This window comes from Gigantopelta aegis, chromosome 10 (genome assembly GCF_016097555.1).
Source record: "Gigantopelta aegis isolate Gae_Host chromosome 10, Gae_host_genome, whole genome shotgun sequence".
In the NCBI taxonomy this organism is placed as follows: Eukaryota; Metazoa; Mollusca; class Gastropoda; order Neomphalida; family Peltospiridae; genus Gigantopelta; species Gigantopelta aegis.
In genome coordinates, this window is record NC_054708.1 from 16,668,016 (window position 1) to 16,685,795 (window position 17,780).

General features: G+C 35.5%; 1 protein-coding gene across 1 annotated transcript in view; it reads left to right on the top strand.

The window, feature by feature from the left end:
- The window catches only part of LOC121384378 (protein mono-ADP-ribosyltransferase PARP15-like), a 37,417-nt gene extending 19,921 nt beyond the window's left edge, over positions 1–17,496 (top strand). The window contains exons 2-3 of the mRNA XM_041514750.1: positions 14,178–14,349; positions 16,674–17,496. Of these exons, the coding sequence (XP_041370684.1) occupies positions 14,178–14,349; positions 16,674–16,960 (459 nt within the window). The 3' untranslated portion in view covers positions 16,961–17,496. The remainder of the gene's footprint in view (positions 1–14,177; positions 14,350–16,673) is intronic.
- The last annotated feature ends 284 nt before the right edge of the window (positions 17,497–17,780 follow it).

The following is a 17,780-nucleotide window of genomic DNA, read 5'->3' on the forward strand; positions in this document are numbered from 1 at the left end:
AACTTCAAGCGAAGATTGCCCATAGAGCGGGTTCTCGTTGGCACTAACAACATACATCATTGCGAACATACATTATTAAGCATTAATTTTCACTCCAAAATTGAGAACTTCACCATTTTTAGCTATATGACCTAGAAGTGAATATGTGAACCATAACATGTGTCCCAATTAGGAAATATAGTGGACCGTGACATCCCAATGAACTCTCACCCGATCAAGAACTCTCACCCGGAAGTGATCTGTGTAGTGAGACCTTAAAGTCTAGTGACCGATTTTGTCAAACTTGGTTTGAAGTCAGTTTGATAATTTGGGTCATTTACACCATGAAAAGCTATACTAGAGCCGTGTAACTTATGAACTCTAACCAACACACCAAAAGATAGATGCACCATACCATCCAATAAAACTTCATATGACATTGTTACTCCTTGGTCATCCACACAATAGATGGCCATCAAACAAGCAGCCACTATATGGTAATGTATGACCTTGTTGGTAGTTCTGATATGGGGATTTAACATACAAAGAAGCTAATTATCTAGTTAGTTCATTAAAAATATTAGTTTCCATCAATTGTTGCTATGGGCAACAATTGTTTCATAATGAAGTGTTGAAATCCTGTTTTTTTTCTGTATATTTCAGCGTGAAGATCCACATATTATTTATGGCAGATACAAATTCTACTTTCATAGTAGAATACTATGTTATATATTCACAATACCATCAAAACTGTTTGTCACTATGACTGTACATTCGAAAAAAATCATTATGCACAAAATCACAGAAATTAGGGTGAATTTGGATATTGACCTTGTGATCTTGAATTTTGACCTTTTACAATGAGAAACTCAGTGTTAGACACTCAGATCAATTTATTTATTACATGTAAGAACACTAGAATATACATTTTGACACACACACCCCTAAAAAATAAAAATAAAAGAAAAAGAAAAATAATAAAAATAAATAAAATTGACATGTTTGCAATATGTACCCAAATAGGGCCCCCATACGCTTGGCTCAAATCCACATCGATGTAATTACCTTTTATAAGGATGCTACACTAGTACATTTTCATTTTGGCTTGCTAAACGTATATATTTTGGGATAAACAGTAATTTCATGTTTTACATTATGGTCTCACTACACAGATGTCATCTGCCGTTGAAACCCATGTTAAACTGTCCAACTTCAAGCGAAGATTGCCCATAGAGCGGGTTCTCGTTGGCACTAACAACATACATCATTGCGAACATACATTATATAAGCATTTATTTTCACTCCAAAATTGAGAACATTTCCATCTCAGTTTTTAGCTATATGACTGCATCTGGCTGTAGTACCAGTCCGAACAGGTGGTTCATTAACCGATTCACTCCGGCTGTCACTTGCGCTATATACCCATGTCCCAAAAGGTCGATGCACAATATTACAAAATTACATTGGCAAAATACAGCCAGAAGGCTTACCATTAAACATACATATTGTTTTAATTCTTCACCATTTCCTAGAAGTGAATATGTGAACCATAACATGTGTCCCAATTAGGAACTATAGTGGACCGTGATCAATGAACTCTCACCCGGAAGTGATCTGTGTAGTGAGACCTAAGCTGCTACCTTTGGTCCACATGGCTAATGCATAATTAATACCATATAGAAATTTCACTTGCAAAGCAAGGATATTTTTCTGTCCCATCACTCAAATGATCACTGAAAAAGTTCGGTATTTGGCATGTCCATTTATGTGTCACTGCAATTTATATGGTATTCATACATGTGTCCTGGTCTTCACTGTGACTTTTGCAGCCACACAGTGTTGTACAAATTAATCCAGATTTTCTGCATTTGCATCGGAGGGTCCTACATTGCAACATACCGGCCTCGGTGGCATCGCGGTTAGGCCATCGGTCTACAGGCTGGTAGGTACTGGGTCCGGATCCCAGTCGAGGCATAGGATTTTTAATCCAGATACCAACTCCAAACCCTGAGTGAGTGCTCCGCAAGGCTCAATGGGTAGGTGTAAACCACTTGCACCGACCAGTGATCCATAACTGGTTCAACAAAGGCCATGGTTTGTGCTGTCCTGCCTGTGGGAAGCGCAAATAAAAGATCCCTTGCTGCCTGTCGTAAAAGAGTAGCCTATGTGGCCACATCGGGTTTCCTCTACAAAACAGTGTCAGCATGACCATATATTTGACGTCCAATAGCTGATGATAAGATATATAGTCAATGTGCTCTAGTGGTGTCGTTATATAAAACAAATTTTACTTTACATTGCAACATATTATTTCCAAGTAAGCTGCTGGAATGGGACACCGGGACATCAAAATAGGCTGCAGACTTGATTCACAGTACTGCCACCCCATGTTAATTGGTGAAGGAAGTTCTGGTATGGCACAGTGAGATTGTCTGCAGATCATTGTTTTGATAATGAACTCTAGTTATGTGAAACTGCAGGGCATCGCTTGTTGGGGGCAAAGCTTCTGGTTTGCTGGCCTTGGAACAAAACATGTCGTGCTGCACCAAATTAGTTGGTTTGATTTACACTGTATATTCTGCACACTAATTTCTCTGTTGATTTTCTGTTGGCATCTGTGAGTTCACCTACTCCTAAGCCACTGAGTAAGTGATGGTCCGCTTTGAAGACCTTCCATGATGACCGCTTCATGTGATTTGATATGTAAGAAGTCGTGTCGCATCCGGTAAGTGTATGGAAGGAAACAGTGATGTTGCTGAATTTGTTAGCAAGTTGTTGAATACTTTTTTTATGGATATATATCTCTTTTGTTTTGACGTGCCTGACATCATCCAGAGGCTCCTGCACTGTACATGAGGAAAATGGGAAACCAACAGCACAAGGACATCCATATCTCTTGATGATACAACAACCATATTGAATCGATTCTGGATAGCATGCAACACCAACCTAGTATTGGCCTTTTCATGTGCAGCCCTCGGGGAAGCTAAATCAGTTGAGATGTTTGACGATTGAACTTCTTGTCCATCTACAAATCTGCCAGCAACATCAATTTCTGTATGATGCAGTGCGTTAGCAAGCAGCTCATCAGACAAGAATTTGAAAAGATCGGCCTTGTTCTCTTGTAGAGCCATGAAATTTGACAAGTTGTTTTGGTACGGGTACATCACGGTCTTCTACAACACGTCTGATTGGCTGAGCTTTCTTTTTGCGTCATACTCTAGTATTGGACTTGATAGACTCTTCCAAATATCTATTAAAAAATGACATCCACTCTTTGATAACTGGTACCACTTTGCAGTACTGCCCGGATAAATGTGTTTGCTAGGTCACCAAAAGTCACTGTATTAGCAGGTTTTCCAATTCCAACAACTAGTGCTTGCCCATCTATAATAAGGCATGATGCTTTATCTTGAAGATTAATTGTTTCCGGGCATTCAATACCTTCTGTTATTCTGTTAATGTATCTGCCAGTACTGACTTGTATCTAGTGCGAAGTGTGCCATTAATTTCAGCAAGTGCATAAGCTCATGGTTCATTATAGTGGGTGTATCAACAGGTTGGCCAGCTTCATATGCAATGATGAGTCACTGAAGGACATTTCTGTCTGCTTTCAAAAAGTATTTTTTGTATTTTTCTTTGCTGTCCTTGACTACAGTATACAGCGATGCAAATGTAGATGCATTATTTTTAAGTAGTGGATGATGAATGGAGACGACTGGCTTGCATCGTGGCTCAGTCACAATTAATCGCTCTTGTAGAATTGTGTCAAGTTGTTTTTGACCGAACTGTTTGGCACCAAGTAATGACTTCTTGATAGCTTCAGTTGCTACAACCTTCGTCGCAATATTTTGGAGTGAAGCAGACTATGCATCATTGAAAAACACACTGAATCTTTGGAATGTATCGACCAATAATTCCTCATCTTCGTTGTCCCGTTTTTGTCTTGCTGTTGTACCCTCATTCTGATGAATAGTGTGACCAGGACATAATTCGTACATTGAATATGTTTCAGTTGCTATTTGAGATCGCAGGTTGTAAGAAAGGGTCCACCTACACAGAGCTGACGCTGGCTTTGTGATACCGACAACTCCACCACCTTTCTTGCCAGTGCAATTTAGCCATTCCTATGTTTGATCGGGGTCCACCTGGTTGAATCTATAGGCAGCACGCTTGACAACAAAATTGCCATCTTTGAAAGCTGAGATCACATCTGAAGGAAGCTGATGCATTGCTGCTAGATAAATAGGACCCCATATTGCATAGTTGTAATAATCATAATGCATGAAGTACGGCAACATGAGACTAAAAGAGTGGATGTGTAGGTCCCAAATGCCATTATACTGGGCTCGAGTGAACAGCAACAGAATAGAGACCATTTCCATACACTGACACCAAAAGGAAAAATTTTCTGCTGAATTGTTTTTTTCTACAAAGTTTGCCAACAAGCTTCTGAAATTATAATGTAAACTTGCCATTACACGTTTGTCATTTGGTGGCCATTTTGTTTTTTAGGGTGAGGGACATTTAGAATGTCAAGAACTGAAAATTCAGCTTAGTAAGCATGATTTTTGGAATCAGAATGTTCAAATTGCCTTAAAAAGCCGTGTTTTCCACTTTTACCCAATACTTCCCCAACACATTACCTTTTAAGACATTTTGTTTAGCGGCCATCTTGGAATTTTTCTACTCTTACTAATTGAAAACATCACAAAATATCAAAATAACAATTCTCTGACATAATATAATCACCAGTGTAGCAAAGGTACCTCAAATAACAGCTTAAATGTTACATTTTGGGGTTTAGTAAAAAATATTTTGGCCATCTTGAAATTTTCAATGAAACATCACAGAAATATCAAATATCAATTCTAAGATACAAACGAGATAGGAATAGCTTATAATATCATAACTTTACTCGTTCAAATGCCGAAACATTACATTATTTTATTTTAGTAACCATATGGCGGCCATTTTTGTTTTGCCATTTTGAAGGTGAAGGACTGAAAATCCAGCTTGGGAACCAAAAAATGTGGATTCAGCATACCCAAATTATGTTAAAAAGTTTGGTTCTCTACTTTTACCCAAAAATGCTCCTAAGGTCTTAAATAAGGCCTTTTTTCAGAATCCGTCTAGACTATAGACCAGTTTTTATTTCAATGTGGCGAAGCATTGTAATAATATAGCTAATTTTGAATTTGAATGACGTCATTATTTCAATGGTCTTACAATAACCATACACTGGGTACATGACGTTTCCGTTTTAAGAATGCTGGAAAAATTCCAATGCAAACTTGCTATTGAAATTTTTTTGTTTGAACATTACTAATTATGCATCTGAATGTGTTTGAAGAAAATCTTGTGATTAAAAAATTGTACCTTTTACGAAATATGGATTTCAAGTGAAATTACGGTAAGATATGGTATATTTAATGTGTACGAACCCAAAACAAGGGTGCGAAAAGTGACTGTCGTCGACCTTAGGTATTTTTTTTTATGTCTTATTATTTTTCTTTTTTATCTTTTAAAAAAATCAAATAAAACTTCATTTAAATATTTGTATTTCAGCCAGAGGTACATGTTAATGAATGTGCATATGTTATTTATATATATAAATACTATAGTAACAGAAATCAATGATCATTGTCAACTATTTAACTTTTGTTTCGTTTGTTAGAAAGTCACAGACCATGTGACTGGAACATTATTTGGTGCATAGTACTCTGTGGCATATTGACTAATCAGAGCTATCGGGGTCAGATTATTTTTACTCTTGGAATTCTGCATGCATACGCTGGTCTACTTGACAACTTATTACACATTGATGATGGTGTCTAAAAGGATGTGTTTTTATTATCTTTATTATAGCATCCCACATTTGGAATAAAATCCTCTGTAATGACAGATTTTGTCAAATTAAGTTTGTATAATTTTTTTTATCAACAACATTGTGGCCGTTCTAGATCAATGACGTAACGCTGACTTTTCAGATGTCAGAGCCGTTTGTAACTTGTAGCGTTAGGTCAAATGACGTGTTACAAAATGTTGAGAGAGGGAGTCTGGTTGTGTAATTGTTGAATTAAAAATGCCACGTGAATGTCAATGTCCAACCAACACTATCAATCGAAGTCATTGTATAGGCCTACATTTCACAAGTTATTTTTTTTAAATGTTTTAATAATATGAGTCGGTAGTGTACACCTGAGATGCTTGGGTCATAGTTCATGAACCACGTCCTCGGAACCAGTGGGTTTTTCCCATCTCAACTATCCTATAATCATGTTCGTTGTACATAATAATGAAATCCAAGACAAGTTGATTCCTATATACATTGTATGTTTAGCTGCATGTTCATCAAACCATCTAACACTGAAAAGGTATATATATATATATATATATATATATATATATATATATATATATATATATATATATATATATATATATATAGTACATATTGTACTTAAAAAATCAAATTGTCTGCATCAGAGTATGCCATAATTATATTTCTATAGCACTACATGTACTTCTGAAACGTTTTAATAAATTATAACTCTTATGTTCCTTGTTCAATGTGCGTGCCTTCAAAATTTGGTCTGTATATATGTTGTGGTGTGTATATGTGTGGGTTTGTTTGGTTGGGGTTTTTTTGTTGGTTTTTTTTTTATATATTTATACATGTATATGCTAGATACGTGGATTGATTTTGCTATTTAACATTACTGATTAATTTTGTTTCTACCAGTGATATCCCTCGTCACCAAAAAATTAAGTGACTTAATATAGTTTTCTGCAGATATTAAGATAATACGTGTTGATGATGTACCACGTGAGTCTGTGTGCGCACAGGAATATTTGTGTGTGTTGTATGTACACATGTGTGCAATACATTTGTATATATGCATATTATTTTTACTATTCAAATGGTGTGTGTATGTGCATGTACACGACATACACGTGTATTTGTATATATGTGGATTATTTGTGTTATTTAAATGGTGTGTATGTGTGTGTACTTGCGTACATGTGAACAACATATTTCTGTATACATGAGATAGTGTGTAGCTTATTACGTTTTCATTTAAATGTTGCTATTTTTCACATTAATCAATATGTCTAGATGATACAGGCCGTGTGTGCATGTATGTGTATGTACGCATTCGTGCGATATATTTGTATATATGCGTATTTTGTTTATGTGCGAGCGTGCGCGACATATTGCTGTATATGTGGGGGGGGGGGGGGGGGGGGGTTTGTTTTGGTTTGGGGTGGTTTTCTTTTCTTTCTTTTTTTTTATTTGTGTGTATGTGTGAACAACATACATGTATTTGTGTATACATGTGCATGTATATGAGATAGTGTGTAGCTTATTATTTTTGTCATTTAAATGTTGCTATTTTCCATTGATCAACATGTCTAGATGATACAGACCGTGTGTGTGTGTGTGTGTGTGTGTGTGTGTGTGTGTGTCTTGGTCAGCATTGAATAATCACTATAATTGTATATGTTGGTGTGTGAGTCTGTGTGTGCACGCATTGACATAATATATAACAATTAATTTATTCACAAACTTATCTTCAAACACAGGCTATTACTGTAGCTGTTTTCAGTGGAGACACTGGTGTATGTACGTGTTGATGGTTTTAGTGCAGTAACGACTTTTTGTTAGCTTTATAACTAACACTACTACTATTATTGAGTAGCATTGTACTATGTTTTGACATTTTGTCTGTTTATTTGTGCATGGATTAGTAGTCTGTCCTCATTTATGGGTTTCTTTTCTGATGCAGCAAATATGACCAAGGTGTAGGCATTATACCATCTGTTTTGTAAGACCCCTTATCTGGCCTACTTGTAAAAAAAATTGTTATTCCCACTTCTTAAAGGAAGGGACAATCAAGGCATTTGACCTGGTATGCATATTCAACAATATATAATGCATATTATTGCTTAATATCAACAAGTATAATTGTATAGTTAATTAATAAAACGGTTAAATGTGACGGCTATTATATATAACGGGCACAGCCATTTTGTATCATCCCAGTCAGTGTTTTTGCCAGAAAGAAATTTTTGGGTATGGAGCTGTGGAATTGAATGCAACCACAGTCAACAGGGAGTAATGGAGGGCCTCCCCCAAAAGGAAAATGGGTTACGTTTAGGGTTAGAGTTAAGAAAATCATACAGTAATGATAAGAGTAATTAATTTTGTCAAAACATTAATTTTAAAAATAAAATCTGCCAAAATACATGTATTTGGGTATGGTGCCATACCCGTTTTACCTTCTGGCAGAAACCCTGCCAGTGAATACGCCATCTGGAGAGCTAGTGGTTACTTAATGGTTAACATGTCATGTCAGGAATTAGTCTTCGAACTGAAGAAACAATACATACCTGATTTTTGCGGAGGCATCGCAATATTCTGTAATAATAGTCATCCCAGTAAGCCAGCGACAATTATATATTATTTTTAATACAAAATAAACCACCATTGTCAAAGTGTTTAAATAATTGTATTATGGTTTGTACATAAATTAATCCACATACTGAAATAATAATCGGAGTGTTTTCTTAGTTAATTGGTCTTTTCTTTCCATGGCCTGTACCTGTGGTTCCTGATTGGCAGGTGTATATTTAGACGGTCCCCAGACACTGTGTGTAGACGCACTAAAAAGACGTGCCTCTTTTATTAAGATCACAGGGTATTGTGTGTTAACCGTACGGACACCCCTCTAATAGTAATCAATCAGCCGTTCTGCTTTATTACTGTAAGTAATTCTGTAAAACCCTTGATTAAGTAGACTTTCCCATCTAAAATCACAAAACTGACCAATTACGTAGTCCCAAAGAAAATAAAATTATCACTTGGGTATCGTGAGTGGTCGTTTTTGCTCGAACGTAGCATACCAATAGGCCTAATAATATGCTTCTTTTTTTTCTTTGGATATTTAAAAAAAAGTAAAATGCTATAATTCTATTTCGTTCTATTGATGCAAATTGAAATATATTTAGTTAAATAGTTTATTATATCAGCAAGTAATTTATGTTGTTTTACAAGTCAGGTTGATAAAAGCGAAGCGCCTTGTCGTAAATTAGAGTGTTTGTTTACACTGTGCATCCCAAGTTATACCACCGCACGTCACAAACATGAAACAAAATGGCTGCCCCCAGTTAGCAGGAATAATCATGGGTTTTTTTATTAACTCTAAAATTACGCGCTTTTCATTTGTTAAAGTGTCAGTATGTGTTGGTGGTCCGGGTATGCATCTTTCCAACACATAAATCTCTTGTTTGAGTTTACTCTACCTTTAATATACTATTTTTCTTTCTCCCTCCTGTTTTTATTTTTACTGATCTGGTTACCAATCTTTCAACTTTCTTATTCCTGCCTACTTAATGCTTCACTTCCAAACAAGCTACATGTAGATTTAAAAACAACCAAAAACATGTTTTATATTCAGAGTATCAAATATATAACATGGCGTACCTACAAATTATGACACTAAAAATAATAACATATGCATGGCCATGAGAGGATGGCATGGGCCATGTTTGGTTGAAATTAGCCTGATGGAATTTGAGAACATGTTGAAAATGTCTTAGCCAATCAGAGGCCAGGGTAGCCATCTTGGATTTTGAATCAGCCACAAAAATAACAACACTTAGTAAGTCATGAGAGAATCATTTGGACTAAGTTTGATTGAAACCTGCCTGGTGGACCTTGAAAAGAAGCAAAAAAAGTTCTCTGTCAATCAGAGGCCAGGGCAGCTATCTTGTTTTTAAATCTGCCACGAAAAATAACAAACTTGGTCAGGGCCATGAGAGGATCATTAGGAATACATATGGTTTAAATTTGCATGGTGGAACTTCAGTAAAAGTTAAAAATGTCTCAGTTATTCAGAGGCCAGGGCGGCCGTCTTGGAATTTTTATTGGCCTGAAAAATAACAACACTTGGTGAGGTCTATAAGAGGATCATTTGGACCAAGTTTGGTTGAATCCTGCTTGGTGGAACAGGAGAAAAAAGAAAACAAGAAGAAACAAACAAATGACTTTACACCACGTGTACAGTGTGGATCTCCAGATAGTGGAGGAATATAACCTAAAACAAGAAGAAGAAGAAGAATATAGGACCAGGAGCTTTTTAGCATATTAGTTTAGTCAAGACTATCCCACATACATGTAACATGTCTATCAGACAGGTAAACTAATTTTGTAGCCTACATGTAAGTATATGACAACATGTAGCACCTATTTTTTTGTTTTAACTGTTCATGTTTTTCACTTTAAAACCATTGGGTTTTTTTTAAAGAATTATACAAGATGCAAGATGGATGCCACTGATGCAAGCTTGTAGGTAGATCTTCGCAAGCTTGCAGGAAGCTCGTCGCAAGCTTGCAGAAAGCTCATTGCAAGCTTGCGGGAAGCTCGTCACAAGTGTGCGGGTAGCTTGTCGCAAGCTTGCGGGAAGGTCGTCGCAAGCATGTGGGAAGCTCATCGCAAGCGTGCGGGAAGCTAGTCGCAAGCTTGCGGGAAGCTTGTCGCAAGGTTGTAAAAAGGTTCCAAATACTAGCTCGAAACGCGGTAGTTACTACCATGTAAAATATGCTTGTACAACCTTGTCGCAAGGTAGTTACCAGCTAGTTACCAGCTATTTATTAAGCTTGCAATTTTTTTTGGGGAGAAATCCTCAATTTTAGTTAAAAATAATGCTAATATCAAAGGTATCACTATTGATGGCGAAGAATATCTAATATCTCAATACGCTGATGATACTACTTTTACTCTTAACGGATCTTCCGAGTCCCTGTTCAGTACCATGACATTACTTGATTACTATTCTGGAATCTCCGGTCTAAAAATAAATTACACCAAGTCAAAAGCTATTTGGATATAGGCAGCAAAAAACATAGCAAAGAAGTCTACCACCATACACGTTGGAAATTAGAATGGGGTGGAAATCAATTTATGTTACTTGGAATTAATTTTACAATAAATTTAGAAGATATGATAACATGTAATTTTACCTCTAAGTTAAAACAAATCCAGAACTTAACAATTGATGAAACTTTGGACACCAAGAAAGCTGACTGTCTTAGGAAGAGTTACAATTATTAAAACATTAATAATACCTTTAATTACATATTCATTAATTGCATTACCAAATCCGTCAAAAACAAGTATAAAAAACTTAAATAAAATGTTTTTCCAGTTTATTTGGCAACATAAATCCGAAAAAATCAAAAGAGACGTATTAACGCAAGATTATTAACACGGGGGTATAAAAATGCCTGACATACAGAACATAATGACATCTTTAAAGTCACCATGGATACAACAACTTTTTCTTAATAACAACAAATGGGTAGTTATTTCAATCTACTACTGGTATAAATACTAAGGACTTAATTATACACAGGGACTATTTCATTATACGTAAAAAAGATAGTATTAAAAATTTGTTTTGGAAAGATATTTTATTTAGTTGGTTAACAATACAACAAAAACAAATTAGTATACAGACTACTGAAGATATTCAAGGACTGAAAATTTGGTATAATAATAAGATATTAAAAGACATGTAAACCGTTTTTATATGGTAACTACATAAAAAAGAGAATTGTCTTCATACATGACTTACTTGACACTGAAGGAAATATCCTTACATTTGAAGCTTTTAGAAATAAATATGATGTCAAAACTACTTTTTTGAACTACGGATCATTAGTGAATGCTGTAAAATCATTTTTGTATTCAATAAGCATTATTGATGAAACATTTGTTTCCATTCAAAGCCCAATTTTACCTTTCAAACTGAAAATTGTGCTAAATAAAAATACTGAAGTAAAGACATGTACAATATCATATTGAACTATAAAAGCATAATTCCAAAGTCACAGATAAAATATGCAAATAAAGGTTTGAACTGCAATTGCTATACTTCGCGGAAATATTATGTTTTGCCATTTAAATGTCTGAAAGATATAACTTTAAGATGGTTCCAGTGCAGACTGCTTCATAGAATTCTTGCCACTAATACATTTCTTCATATGATTCATTACGTAGATTCTAATAATTAAATGCACTTTTTGTAATAATGAACCGGAGACTTTACAGCACCTTTTTGTATGACTGCTATAAAGTAAGAAACCTATGGGAAACTGTTGAAAAGTGGATCTTTGATAAAACAGGAATTGGCAACTGATCATTCAATAAAAAAGCTATTATGTTTGGAATTGTGAATGGCGAAGCTAACTTCTGTAATGAACTGGTTAATATTCAGTATAAAATATACTTATAATATGAAAATACTTTACAAAGATTTACATATAAATGCTATCGAACATATCCTGAAAAACAAATTTCAAATTGAAAAATATATTTATATTAAAAACTGTGAGTACGACAAATTTATTATACACTGGGAAAAATGGCTTGATCTTTTCATTTAAGAATCGGAGAAATAAAAAAAATTCAACTGACACTTTTATTCCTTAAATTATTAATTTTCCCTTTCAGCTTGTTTGGAATTGCTAGCGCATTATAAGTGATACTTGTTTCTACTTTTCTACTTGTATAATTCTTCTCTCTTCCTCCCCTTAATTCTTTCTTTCTTTCCTCCCCCCCCCCACCCCACCCCGATCAAAACCAACTAGTGTCTGTGTCTGATTAAATAATGGTAATACGTATATTCACTACCAAATTAATATAGCAAGATAAAATAATAATGTGATGCACTTCACTTTCATAAATTATTGTACCATTGTATCAACAGTAATCATGATTGAACATGTATCACCATTGTATAGCAATGATTCGAGGCTCCCCAACCTTGACATTGTCTGCTTGATCTGGGGATAATTAGAACTCGATTCCTGAAAGAGAAAAGAAGTCCGACTACACTACTGAACCAAACAACATAAAATTAGAAGAAAACTTTATTTGTTTATTGGTTTATTTTTGCAACATATGTCTCTGCATTTACATGTACTCGTGTACCAATTACTTCATAAATGCTTGGTTTTCACTCACCTTAGCATTTTGATGAGTGCGATTTTTCACTCGCCTAAGAGTTTTAAGGTGTGCGAGTTTTCACTCGCCTTTGTTTTTCAAAAGGCAAAGACTGATATTGTATGTTTAATTCTTTTGTTAGGGGGTGGTTATAGAGAAAGATGTTTGTTAAATTACTTATCCACCCCGGTATATAGGGTTTGGGTCCCATATCATGTTTCAACCTTATATATAAAAAGTTTGTTGTAATTGATCGGAAATTTGGGCTTATGCTTTATTTTGGTGGCTAGTGACTTTAAAAAAAAGTCAATTTAATTTGGGCATATAAGTTAAGAAACAATTGATTTAATCTAGTTTTAGATTTTATATTTGTATTGTTTGTGTCAGTTGCTATATTATGTGAAAATTACTCTGAAATATTATACTATAAATAATTGTATATATACATCTAGACATGTATTTATTATGTATGCCAATTATATACAATGTAGTTGTAAAACTTAAGGCAATAAATAAACTTGTAACTGTATCTTTTAAGTTCAAGTTCTTATAGAGTTTCAATATTGGACAATGCATGGACTTCTGGGGCACTCTGTGACAAATATATATTTTGGAAATTTATTATTTGAAAATTTGAAATCCATCAGATGGTTGATAGGATAATTCTGTAACTTGGTCCTATGATTCTCTGGGGCAGTCTTCAAAAACTAATACAGAGATAGGTTGGGTTTTTTTATTTATTAAATTTAAAAAATGTAAATAGAAGTTTAACATTCAAAATTTTCAAAATTTATCTACTCCTTGAGTTTAAATTAAAAATATTTATATAGAAAGTTAACATTCAAAATTCTTCTCATAGAGTTTTAGTCCGATAGTTCTTGGTATTATAACAAATAGTGCTATATACATGTATATATATTTGGCAAAAATGTTGGCTTTGTGCAAATATATGTATGTACCACTGAGTTATTAAGATTTTGTATTACTTCAAGCTAATCAGATGTACAAAGACATTCAGACCACTCTATTTCCAAATGTTTGCAAATCTCTAAATATATCTCATACTGTTTTAATTTGATAATTGTCAAACTTGATACGTCTAATGAATTATCTACATACATGTACTTCTACATGTATGATATTGACAAAATTAAAAAATAAATAACAGAGCCTCTTTGTTTTATTCTAGATTGAACGGATACAGAATAAGACCTTGTATCAGCAGTATGTGGCTAAGAAAAAACAAATATCAAAACAATCCAGTCAGCCAGCCGAGAGGAAACTGTGGCATGGAACCAGTGCTGATGCTATAGTTTCTCTTTATACACATGGATTTAACAGAAGTTACTGTGGAAAGAATGGTTAGTAAAATATAGCACCATGGCTATTGTTATGGTTTATTAGTCCCCTACAGGTCCAACGGCAGGGAACTATTGGTTTCATCTCTATCGATCATTTGTGGGCCTGTCTGTCTGTCCCACATACAATTTTTCAGACTTTGTATTTTGCAATACCTCAAGATATTGAGCTGACATTTTGTGTGTAGCTTTATCAAATATTATGTAGTTGCAAATCAAGGTTTGACTTTCATGGAGATAAACTGGCCCTTAAACTTAATTAAGAGATAGGAAAATTTGTTTGGGACAAGTAAACTGCTTTAATAGCAGTATACTCTCAGAATACGTGCTTTGTTTTAATACTCAGTAGTTATAATGATAATAAATATATCTTTATTAATATTTTACTTCAATTAATATACATATACATGTATATGTTTGAAGCTTATTTTTGCTATGACCATATTACTGGTGATGTAATGATTTTAATTTTGTTTGCTCTTTCATTTCAAACACTGGCAGATTTTAGTGGCAAAGGGCAGTCAATACGAGGTGGTATCAAAAAGTTCTGAGACTAATTCCATAGCACGCTAACAGATGGCAGTATGGGGATGTGTGTGCTGTGGGGGTTAGCAGTAACCGTCATCAGGCAGTCTACCGAGTGCCGTCGTTCTGTGAACATCTTGTGTTGTGCTACGGGAGTTTTTGTGACCACGTGCACAGGCACATTTGCGATTTCATCATGGACTGCAAACTAGAGCAGAGAGCGAACATCAAATTCTGTGTCAAACTCGGTAAATCTGCAACTGAGATTTTTGACATGATTCGTCATGTGTATGGCAATGAAGCAATGAATTGTGCGAGGTGTTTCAAGTGGCACGTACGCTTTAAGAGCGGCAGAACATCACTGGATGACAAGAGGTCTGGGCGACCTTCCACAAGCTCAACCCCCAAAAATGTGGAAACAATTCGGCGACTTGTACATGAGGATCATCGGAGATCCATTAACGACATTGCTGCCATCGTTGATGTGTCATACGGAACAGTGCAGACAATCCTAACGTCTGATTTGAACATGCACCACATTGTTGCAAAGTTCGTGCCAAGGCTTTTGACCCCCCGATCAGAAGGAGCTCCGTGCTGAAGTCTGTCAATATCTCTATCAGCGTGCCCTGGATGACCCAACCTTCATGTCGAGGGCCATCACTGGGGACAAGACTTGGCTCTACGGGTACAACCCGGAGACCAAAAACAGTCTTCGCAGTGGAAGAGCCCAACATCTCCATGACTGAAGAAGGCGAGACAGATCCGCAGCATGACCAAGAGCATGCTCATCGTTTTCTTCGACATTCGCGGGGTTGTTCACCGTGAATTCATCCCCAGGGGCCAGACCGTCAATGGCAAGTTCTACTGCAATGTTCTGAGGCGTCTGAGGGAGGATATTCAGTGGAAACGGCCTGAACTGTGGTGCGAGGGCAATTGAATTCTTCATAACGACAATACACCCTCTCACCGAGCTCTCGCAACACATGAATTTCTAGGCTGTAACAGTATGGTGACCCTATCGCACCTGCCCTACTCGCCAGATTTTGACCTCTTGCGACTTCTTCCTCTTCCCGAAGATGAAGTTGCAGCTGAAGGGTTGCCGTTTTGACACCGTGGAGAAGATCCAGTGCGAATTGCAGAAGGTGCTCGACACGCTTGGAGAACAAGATTTCCAGAACATGTTCCAGCAGCGGCAACGGCAACGGCTCTGGGAGTGCTGTATTGCTGCACAAGGGGACTATTTTGAAGGGGATGATGCCCAAACTTGAATCAAGTGAATACTTTCTTGTATATAGGCCTAGTCTCGGAACTTTTTGATACCACCTCGTAATTATTATTTTTGCCAAAATTGCTCCTTCACTTGAACCCTAAGGCAGTTTTGAAGCTATAGTTGCTGCTAATACACCAGTCAGACCGAAAGACATTTGCAAGATTGGATTATAAATCTCACTTTAAAATGTAATGTCCACTTTGAGAACCAGTTGGGTAGGTCAATTGCAAATGTTAGCATCGCTTGATTACCCTAAATGCAGGACAGCTAGTACTAATGCTGTAGTTGCCTTGATATTCATAGATATACATGTATTGTTTATAATGTTGTCATGTATGTCCTGGTCCAGCAATATAACAATATTCTTTTCAAATGATGGGGTTATATAGTCCGTTATGTGTTAAGGCCAGTGTTCATAAGTACTAGCTCAGTTAGATTATCTGGATTTCACCAGATCTACATTTAACTGGGATAGAATGAAATAATAAATAAAATTTAAAAAATTGGTAAATAAATCTTATTTTTCTTCCAGCAACCTATTATGGTGATGGTGTATACTTTGCAGTTAATGCAAATTATTCTGCACAAAATACCTATTCAAGACCAGATTCTCAAGGTCATAAGTACATGTATTATGCCTCCGTTCTCACTGGTGATTTCGCAAGGGGACAACAAGGGATGAGAGTTCCACCAGTAAAGAGCACGAATAAGTCTCAGTTGCATGATTCTGTTGTTAATGATGTTAATAGTCCGCAAATATTTGTCATCTTCAATGACACACAAGCATACCCAGATTATCTCATTACATTCACTCTCTGAGAAATTAACTTACATGTGATTATGTATTCTAACAAATAGCAAATAACCTAGTTTTCAGTTTGTCAGATTTTGTGTTAAATCAGACGATTTGTGTACACTGTCATGTGGACAAACGAGCAGGTTTCCTCTCAATATCTGTGTGGTCCTTAACCATATGTCCAACACCATATAACCGAAAATAAAATGTGTTGAGTGATTTGTTAAAAAAACAACATTTGCTTCCTTCGAACAATTTGCTGTCACTTACCTTGAAGTGTGGCATTTTTGTTAGTATCTTAATTCTGCATCTTCTATTTTGTTTAAACGTCAATTCAAATATTTTTTATAAAAATTGCTAACCTCAGATAAAAATTATGTTATTTTTATTCTTTTATATTTTTTCATGACATTGTAATTTTTAACATTATGATTGCAGCACTGAACACCCACTCCAAGTAAGGTCTGGTCACTGAGTTCCATAATGATTGTTAATATTTGTACTGGTGATAAAATGGCAAAATTATGTGGCAGGGTGCAAAGCAGTGTTTTATATTTACTCGCCAACTAGCCCCTTACCGAAATGACTTATATTTTTCACTTATAAGTGAAGTATAAGTCGTTAATACTTTTCAAGTATAAGTGACTTATAAGTAAACGATTAGGATTTTGTATGCAAATGAGGTATCACTTATACAAAGTATATGTGACCTATAAGTGAAGTGTTAACCATATATATAAGTGAAGTGTAAGTCATTCGCTTATATTTAACAGAAGTGTTAGATATATATAAGTGACTTATAAGTGAAGTACCAGGTATAAGTGAAGTATAAGTGATTCACTG